The following is a 10,000-nucleotide window of genomic DNA, read 5'->3' on the forward strand; positions in this document are numbered from 1 at the left end:
TTCTTTCTCTTTCTCTTTCTCTTTTCTCTCTCTCTCTCTCTCTCTCTCTCTCTCTCTCTCTCTCTCTCTCGGTCGTGTCCCGATCTCTCTCTCTCTCTCTCTCTCTCTCTCTCTCCTCTCTCTCTCTCTCTCTTGATGTCTCTCTCTCTCTGATGTCTCTCGTCCCCAGCGGGCCCAGGAAGAGGTTCACTCCAAGGCGCTGAAGGTCAAGCTGCTGACGGACAGCGTCAACAGCTTCATCGCCAAGGCGCCGCCTACGGCCCACGATGCATTGCGGTCAGAGCTGGACCTGCTCACGGCCAACTACCAGAGACTCTGTAGCCGCCTGGACGGGAAGTGTAAAACACTGGAGGTCTGTCTGCCTGTCTGTCTGTCCGTCTGTCTGTACGTCTATACATCTGTCCACCTATCTATCTGTAAGTCTGTCTGACTGTCTACCTGGCTGTCTGTCAGTCTGCCTGTCTGTCTGTCTTACTGTCCGACCTTATGTCCGTCCCTCTGTCCGTCTGTCTACTTGTCTGTCTGTTTCTGTCCGTTTACCTGTCTTTCTATCCCTCTGCCTGTCTGCTGTCCGTCTGTTTGTCTATCTTTCTGTCTGTCGATTTTATCTAATTTTATATTTGCCGGGCCCTTATGCTCATCTACTTAAGCAGATTGCTTCTGAGGTGTTTCTGTCTGTATCATTTTGAGTCCCTTGGGGAAAATAATAATTAAAATAGGTACGAAAAACATGTAAAAAAGAAACTAAAAAAGAAACAGCTTCAAAACGATACAAATACAGCTGGAACTGTCTCCGATGGGAGAATTACATCCAACTTCTTCAAAGATTCCCCTGTGTTTGCAAACCCTGAATTATGAATGCTACTCAAGCAGCCTTCACATATTTGAACAAAAGTGTCCAACATGTTTATCCCGTCCTTCAGTGGTGTTCTCCCCCTCGTGTTCTGCCATTTCCTCAACTCTTTTAAAATAGCAGAGATTTTGTTGTGATTGACACATTGTGATTGACACAGGGCAGCTCGGTGGCTCAACCCGCCTTGTAGGAAGTACGCCTTTAGCAACATTGGTCCTGATTTCCTCCTGTGCTCCTCTGCTACCAGGCACAAAAATGCCTTACACATTTAGATGTTGCATAGTTCTTTCTGGAAAAGCGTTAAGAGTTTTTGTCGTTACTCCTGTGGTAATTCTTTAGCTTCGACAGCTCAACTGACACTGAACCCAATGTAATGTCAACTAGACAGATACTACAGATACTAAACTGTAAATCTGTTGTTTCAACCATGTATGAAACCGTTAGGACGGATAATTATGGCAAACCCAGCTTCTCAAATTGTTGTGCATTTGCTTCCCCCAAACATTGTTCTAACCCAAACAACATCGGCCCATAAGACCAATTTCCCATTGAAATACTTTGTTGTCTTTCCCTTGTGGCTAATCATTCATCTGTCTTGTTTGGGATATTTACTACTTCAAAATGTATCAAAACCGTAACCTAAAATAACTTGAACCTATGAGCTAGCGATCCCCAGGCGTCCGGACCCCAATATGCATATCAGGAACCCAAGGTGGCTCTGGACACCCGGGTTGGTAACCACTGCTCTTTAATGGCCCTTTTGTGTTTTGTGCGGTGCTGCAGGAGGTTTGGGCTTGCTGGTGCGAGCTGCTCTCCTACCTGCAGCAGGAGAACGACTTCCTGGACCAGCTGGAACAGAAGCTGGAGGAGACGGAGAACCTCCAGGGAGGCAGCAGCGAGGAGCTGCAGGAGGCCCTTGACGTGAGGGCCAGAGTCATTTTTTTTAAATGAGGCCTGCATGGATCTATGATGACTTTAGGTCTTTGAGTATATCGGTTGCATGCATTATGATTATTAATATTATTATTATTCTTTGGGAGGATTAGGTGGCAGAGAGGTGGTAGGCAAGGGTGGTAAAGGAGAGAAGGAGAAGGTGGACGCAGACAGAGAGAGAGGAGGTGATAACGGTGTGAGGAGGAGGAGGTGGTAGAGGAGAGCGAGAGGAGGGGTTAGTTGAGAGCAGGAGAAGGTTGGAGAGGAGAAAGAGAGAGGATGTGGAAAAAGGAGAGGGTAGGAGAAGGCGGTAGAGGAGAGAGAGAGAGAGGAGGTGATAACAGTGAAGGGAGAGAGAGAGGAGTGATGTGGTAGTTGACACAGAAGGTGGACTGAATCCAGCTTTCACTACGGGGTGAATCTAAAGGTTTGAATAGGCACTTGAAGACACCCCATCTCAGGGGCTGCAGTCACAAGCAAAAATCAACCAAGCAGCAGCCATTTGAAACCCCTTGATGTTTGTAGGTCTTTGCTTTACACCTGATCAAAGTGCACCACCAGGTGATAAAAGGCGTGTTCAGACCCGTGGCGCAAGGGGATGTGATGAAGACAGACCGGGGGGATGACAGAGACCATGCATACACAGGAGTTATACACAATCATACTCATCATTTAAGTATTTATTTACCGGGTCTCTTCGTACAGCCACACCGCGCATTGATCAACACTCAAGTAAATAATATGCCGGTGTTATCCGAGCGGCAAATCAAATTTCACCGGCTGTCCCATGCGCAGGTGATATAAAAGCGCATTAAAACTGACAATGCAGACGGACGGGCCGTGTTTACGCTCAGTGTACAATAGATAACAAAGAAGGGGAAAAGAATACCGCACAGGACTCAACCTTCAAATTAAACCGACCTGAAGGGAGCCGGTTAGGGGATATTATCGCCCACAAACCGCGCCGTTCATTAGCCCCGTGATAACGGTAATGTGTTTTGGTTTTTTTACCGGTAAACTTTGAAACAAAAGGTAATTTAATGAGCATTCTGCTGCTGGCATCTGCTGAGCAAGGTGCGGCCGTTGATTGAATGCCAAATAATGGACACTGTTTTTGTTTGTGTGTGTGTGTCGGTCTGTGTGGCTCTGTGTGTGTGTGTGTGTGTGTGTGTGGTTCTGTGTCTGTCTGTGTATCTGTGTGTGTGTGGCTGTGTTTGTGTGTGTGTGTATGTGTGTGTGTGTGTGTGTGTGTGTGTGTGTGTGTGTGTGTGTGTGTGTGTGTGTGTGTGTGTGTGTGTGTGTGTGTGTGTGTGTGTGTGTGTGTGTGTGTGTGTGGTTCTATGTCTGTCTGTGTGTGTGATTATGTATGTGTGCGTGTGTGGTTCTGTGTCTGCCTGTGTTTGTGTCTGTGTGTGTCTGTATCTGTCTGTCTGTCTGTCTGTCTGTCTGTCTGTCTGTCTGTCTGTCTGTCTGTCTGTCTGTCTGTCTGTCTGTCTGTCTGTCTGTCTGTCTGTCTGTCTGTCTGTCTGTCTGTCTGTCTTTCTGTCTGTGGTTGTGTGTGTGTGTGTGTGTGTGTGTGTGTGTGTGTGTGTGTGTGTGTGTGTGTGTGTGTGTGTGTGTGTGTGTGTGTGTGTGTGTGTGTGTGTGTGTGTGTGTGGTTCTATGTCTGTCTGTGTGTGTGATTATGTATGTGTGCGTGTGTGGTTCTGTGTCTGCCTGTGTTTGTGTCTGTGTGTGTCTGTATCTGTCTGTCTGTCTGTCTGTCTGTCTGTCTGTCTGTCTGTCTTTCTGTCTGTGGTTGTGTGTGTGTGTGTGTGTGTGTGTGTGTGTGTGTGTGTGTGTGTGTGTGTGTGTGTGTGTGTGTGTGTGTGTGTGTGTGTGTGTGTGTGTGTGTGTGTGTGTGTGTGTGTGTGCAGGGTCTGGAGGCCCTCCTGCAGCACCCGGAGGACAACAGGAACCAGATCCGGGAGCTGTCCCAGACCCTGATCGACGGAGGCGTTCTCGACGAGCTGATCCAGCAGAAACTGGACGCCTTCAACACGCGCTGGGACGAGCTCATGGCCCGCGTAAGGGATCGCACACACAACCACACACACACACACACACACACACACACACACACACACACACACACACACACACACACACACACACACACACACTATATACAGCCTCGCACAACCAACTGCACACACAACCACACAGACAGGTCCCCCCTCCCCCCCCTTTCTCCCTGACTGTGTCACACCTGATCTACACACACCTGTTCACACCTGTACCACTTGCACCTGTTCACACCTGTTCTACCTGCACCTTTTCACACCTGTTCACACCTTCAGCTGTTCACACCTTTTCTTCTTGCACCTGTTCTTCCAGCATCTGTTCACACCTCTTCTACCGACACCTGTTCACACCTGCGCCTGTTCTATCTGCACCTGTTCACACCGGTTCTTTCTGCACTTGTTCACAGCTGTTCTATCTGCACCTGTTCATACCTGTTCTTCCTGCACCTGTTCTACCTGCACCTATTCACACCTGTTCACACCTGCAGCTGTTCAAACCTGTTCTTCTTGCACCTGTTCTTCCTGGACCTGTTCAAAACTGTTCTACTGCCACCTGTTCACACCTGTTCACACCTGGTCACACCTGTACCTGTTCTTTCTGCACATGTTCACACCGGTTCTTTCTGCACCTGTTCACACCTGCACCTATTCACACCTGTTCACACTTGTTCACACCTGCAGCTGTTTACAGCTGTTCTATCTGCACCCGTTTACATCTGTTCTACCTGTTCACACCTGTTCAATCTGCATCTGTTTACATCTGTTCTACCTGTTCACACCTGTTCTATCTGCATCTGTTTACATCTGTTCTACCTGTTCACACCTGTTCTATCTGCATCTTTTTACATCTGTTCACAACTGTTCACACCAGTTCACACCTGTTCGTCTTGCACCTGTTCACAGCTGTTCTCCTCCATTGAGGATTCCGGTCCCCCATCTAGATGTGTGTGTGTGTGTGTGTGTGTGTGTGTGTGTGTGTGTGTGTGTGTGTGTGTGTGTGTGTGTGTGTGTGTGTGTGTGTGTGTGTGTGTGTGTGTGTGTGTGTGCGTGTGTGTGCTAGCAGAGCTCTGGAGCCGCGTCACAATGAAACCCGATTTCTCTTCCCTCCCAACCAGATAAGCTGCTTTTGTCTGCCAGCTCTACTGAGACTGCCTCAGTCTCTGTGTGATACTGTGTGTGTGTGTGTGTATGTGTGTGTGTGTGTGTGTGTGTGTGTGTGTGTGTGTGTGTGTGTGTGTGTGTGTGTGTGTGTGTGTGTGTGTGTGTGTGTGTGTGTGTGAGCGCGAGAATGAGACCAAGAGTTTGTTAGGAAGAAAGAGAGAAAGTTAGATAGGGAGTGTGTGTGTGTTAGAAAGTGAGAAAGTGTGTATTTGAGTATCTAAGAGAGGGACTATGTGTCTGGTGTGTTGGAGAAACGGAGTTTGTGAGTGTGTGTTTGTTAATTAGAGAAAGGTGTGTGTGCATGTGTGCGTGCGTTTGTGCGTGCGTGCGTGCGCATGTGCGAGTGTTTCGTTTGAAAGGTTGAGATGGACCGCCTTGGTGCTTTGATTCCCTGAGCCACCCGCTGAGTGTGTGAGTGAACCACAGTGCTCTGTTCTTTGGAGGATTTGTGTTTGATGAGGCCCAGCGTCAGGATCGTTGTCGTGCCTGGTGTTGAGGAATGAAGAGATGCACAAATCATCAATCAAGTTCCTGTTCAGAACGAACACATTTTGGAATCCTTCGCTGTGTTATTCCATGAATTCCTTTGTTTATTCATTCATTCATTTTTAAGAATGATTGCATTTTGGAATCGTTCATTAGGGCCTCTGTGTATAATTCCAGGAATTCCATGATTCCTTCATTTGTTAGTTTTGTTAAGAAAGAATGAATGGATATACATTCATTCATTTTTAGAATTGTATACATTCATCCATTCTGCCGCCGGTATTGGGAATGCTCATTATGCGCTTCATCAGCTGCACCTCATTTAAATCCTCACTGGGGTTCCCTCGACCTCCACCCCCAGCTCCACCCTCACCTCCCTCCACCTCCACCACCTCCTCCTCCACCTCCACTTCGACCTCCACCTCCTCCTCCTCCTCCTCCTCCTCCTCCTCCTCCTCCCTCACCCTCCACCTCCTCCTCCTCCCTCACCCTCCACCTCCTCCTCCTCCACCTCCACCACCTCCTCCACCTCCAACTCCACCTCCTCCTCCTCCTCCCTCACCCTCCACCTCCTCCTCCTCCACCTCCACCTCGACTGCCACAAATACCGATGCTCTGTCTAAATCCACTTGCTACCTGCTTCATTTAAGTGTGCGTGCGTGCGTGCGTGTGTGTGTGTGTGTGTGTGTGTCTGTCCATTAGCCTGCGTGTGTTTCTCCGTGGGAGCACGGATTCCAGTACAAAATGCAAACAGACACATGCGTGTGTGCCCCTGTTCTTGGGCCTGTGTTACGGTGTGTACGTGTGTCTGTATAAAATCAAATATAAAATTAGTATCTTCAATGAGAATTTATATTTATGAGATCTTAATCGCTGGAAAATGGAGTACCTGGCCAGTGGGAAGGTTGTTGCCGATGTTTGTCTGAATATTTTAACTACTCCCACGTGCAACAAAACTCAGACAAGACATCCTTGGGAAGTGAGACTTTTTGTGTGTGTGGTTGTGTATCTGTATGTCTGTGTGTGTGTGTGTGTGTGTGTGTGTGTGTGTGTGTGTGTGTGTGTGGGGGGGGGTTGTAGAGGGAAGGTTAGGCTGTCTCAGCTCTATACTTAGTCATTATCCAATGAGATTACACACGGTCACACTTACGAGGTCACACACACACACACACACACACACACCTACACACACACACACACACACACACCTATATACACACACACACACACACACGCACACACGTAAACAAAAACACACGCGCAAAGGTGGATTTGTGATGTCATCGTTGAACGCTGCGTCTGATTGGCCCGTGTAATCTTCCTGATCCTGGAGTGACGGGGTGAGTGGGAGAGAGAGTGGGAGGGAAAGTGAGAGAGCTCTTAAGTAGCCTATGGATGCTGTGCACCAGCAACAGTTCCACCGGTGACAGACTGTAGACCGCCCGCGTCGGGGGTTGTGGCTGCCGTTACCGACGGCAACGAGCATCAATGATGTGTGGCGTGAGACATAAACACAGCATGGCCGAGAAACCACGGAGCCCGTCCTACAAGAGGGTAAAGAGAGAGAGAGGGAGAGAGAGAGAGAGAGAGAGAGAGAGAGATGTGTGTTTGTGTGTGTGTTTTTGCTTCAAATAATTTTCTTAGATATACTGTGCTGTGAGTGTGTCTTTTTTTTGTATGCTTGCGTATCTGTCTGAATTGTGCGTGTTTGTGTTTCCATTATGGTTCTGGGAGAATTGCGATGGATTTTTCATAGCATTTTTTATCATGTTCAAACCTTGATTATGCAACGCTCTAATATAAAACATGCATTTGACTGAAATGCTCGGCACATGGTCACAAACACACACACACACACATACACACACACACACACACACACACACACACACACACACACACACACACACACACACACACACACACACACACACACACACACACACACACACACACACACACACACACAGTGCCATCGTAAATCAATTCTTTTAATTTCCCTTTCATGTATTCCCTGTGGTGTTAAACAGAAACAAGACTCAAACGTTTCGAGAGGGAATAGAAAATGTTGTTATTAAAATACGTTTTATGTACGAACAGTCATCACCATTCTAATACTGTTGGATAAATTTGAGACAGGGAGAGAGAGAAGGACAGCCAGCCAGCTCCTGCAGTCCATTTACAGATTAAAACATTCCTATCACCCGAGACCAGAAAGTAAATAAAGGCGGCTTATCAGTCGTTAAATAACTTTTTACAACAATTTCCCTTTGAAAGGTTCACGGAATACTGGCTTCAAGGGGCAGGATAGTTTTGTTTAGGGAATAATTGATGAGAAATTTTGACCGAAAAAGCATAATTGAAAGCCTTAACAACTTGCAAATACATAGAAAAGCGGGAGGCAGTGAGACAGGGTCTGTCAGGGTTTGGGGTTCGAACCCCGATGTCCCCGAATCTTCATGTAGGCCTCGTGGAACAGGATGCTCTAACTCACACCTACCTTCTCTTTCAGGGCATGAGTCTGAATTCAGCTCTAACTCACACTCCTCTTCAGGACATGCGTCTGAATTCAGTGGGAGTTGCTTTGGATGAAACGGGATGCTTAATGAGGTGGATAGGGCCCATTAGTGAACAGAATAATATATGCACTGCATAGACCCACACTGAAACGACAACAAAAATAACAAATGTCAAAGGAACCCTCGAACCCAGGCGGGACGCGATTCCTCCCAGCGTCTGAGACTCGGTATCAGGAAGCTGTCTTCTTAACTTGTGTGCGTGTGTGTGTGTGTGTGTGTGTGTGTGTGTGTGTGTGTGTGTGTGTGTGTGTGTGTGTGTGTGTGTGTGTGTGTGTGTGTGTGTGTGTGCTTCTGCGTGTGCTTCTGCGTGTGTGTGCGTGTTCTTTTGCATCTGTCTGTGTTTGTGTGTGTGTGCTTCTGCGCATGTGTGTGGGTGTGTGTGTGTGTGTGCGTGGACTTGTGTGTGTGTGTGTGTGTGTGTGTGTGTGTGTGTGTGTGTGTGCGTGTGTGCGTGCGTGTGTGCGTGTGTGTGTGCGTGCGTGCGTGCGTGCGTGCGTGCGTGCGTGTGTGTGTGTGTGTGTGTGTGTGTGTGTGCGTGTGTGTGTGTGTGTGTGTGTGTGTGTGTGTGTGTGTGTGTGTGTGTGCAGGCCGTGCAGCGGCAGAAGGAGCTGGACGAGGGCGCGCGGCGGGCCCAGGAGTACGAGCGGGGGCTGCGCTCCATCCAGGAGGCGCTGGCCAGCGTGGACCGCCACCTCTCCTCCTACCTGGACGACCAGGTGGACGCCCAGCAGATACCCCAGGAGGCCCAGGTGAGGGGGGGGGGGGAGGGAGAGGGAGAGAGAGAGAGAGAGGGGGAGAGAGAGAGAGAGAGAGAGAGAGGGAGAGAGGGAGAGAGAGAGAGAGAGAGAGGGGGGGGGAGAGAGAGAGGGGGGGAGAGAGAGAGGGGGGGAGGGGGGGAGAGAGAGAGACGGGGAGGGGGGGAGAGAGAGAGACGGGGAGGGGGGGAGAGAGAGAGAAGGGGAGGGGGGGAGAGAGAGAGAAGAGAGGGGAGCGGGGGAGAGAGAGAAGAGGTTTTGTGTTCGGGGGGGGGTGCAGGTGTGTATTGTGCATGTTTGTGTGTCTTTGTAACCAAGTGAATAAGCTTGTGTGTGTGAAATAGAGAGCGAGTAAGGGAGAGAAAGGGTGCCTGGGTGTTTCAAGGTAAAGCTGTCCGTTGTGTTTGTGTGACATTGTGTCGAGGTAAATGTGTGCGTGTGTGCGTGTCATGGTGCCATCCTCCCCTACACACTCATCCATCCAACCCAGCGACAAGTCACCACGTTTCACATTTCAAATCGGTGGCTCCCAACAAAACCCCCCCCCCTGTCCCACCCACCACATCGCTTTCCCGCCTTTTCTTCATCATATTCGATGAACAAGAAGCCCCCCCCCCCCCCCACCTGCTTGTTTAAGTCCGACATTCGAGAGTTTATTAAAGTGGTTATTAAACGCGGATATGGTGCCGTCGTCACGGCGACAAAACGCACCGCACCGCAGATTAATAAAGTTTAGGGAAGCTGGCCATTAACCAACAGCCAGGGTTTATAGCCTTATTTATCCCGTGGTAGAACAAGCACTTATAGTCCCACACACACTCACAGATACACATAGACGCACACATACAGACACTCACACTCAAACACACATACATATACACACACTGAAGCACTGATACTCATACATTCTCATACACACACACTCACACAAAATGCAAACTCAGAGTCATACACATACACATATGCGCACACACTCAGATTCATACACATACACACTCATGCACACACACGCACACTCATACACACACACACTTACACTCGTACACATCACGTATACACACACTCACTCACACTCAAACACATACTCTCTCACGCTCAAGCTCACACTCACACTCTATACATACACAGACACACGCACACACACACAGACGAGGACGCTGAGATGAAGGA

The 10,000-nt window shown here is 48.7% G+C and overlaps 1 protein-coding gene across 1 annotated transcript in view; it reads left to right on the forward strand.

Moving 5' to 3' along the window:
- Nucleotides 1–10,000, forward strand: part of LOC130381001 (dystrophin-like) — a 68,879-nt gene that overhangs the window by 15,475 nt on the left and 43,404 nt on the right. Inside the window, exons 2-5 of the mRNA XM_056588422.1 lie at nt 170–352; nt 1,637–1,774; nt 3,703–3,852; nt 8,663–8,824. Of these exons, the coding sequence (XP_056444397.1) occupies nt 170–352; nt 1,637–1,774; nt 3,703–3,852; nt 8,663–8,824 (633 nt within the window). The remainder of the gene's footprint in view (nt 1–169; nt 353–1,636; nt 1,775–3,702; nt 3,853–8,662; nt 8,825–10,000) is intronic.

Source organism: Gadus chalcogrammus, chromosome 4 (assembly GCF_026213295.1).
Source record: "Gadus chalcogrammus isolate NIFS_2021 chromosome 4, NIFS_Gcha_1.0, whole genome shotgun sequence".
NCBI lineage: Eukaryota > Metazoa > Chordata > Actinopteri > Gadiformes > Gadidae > Gadus > Gadus chalcogrammus.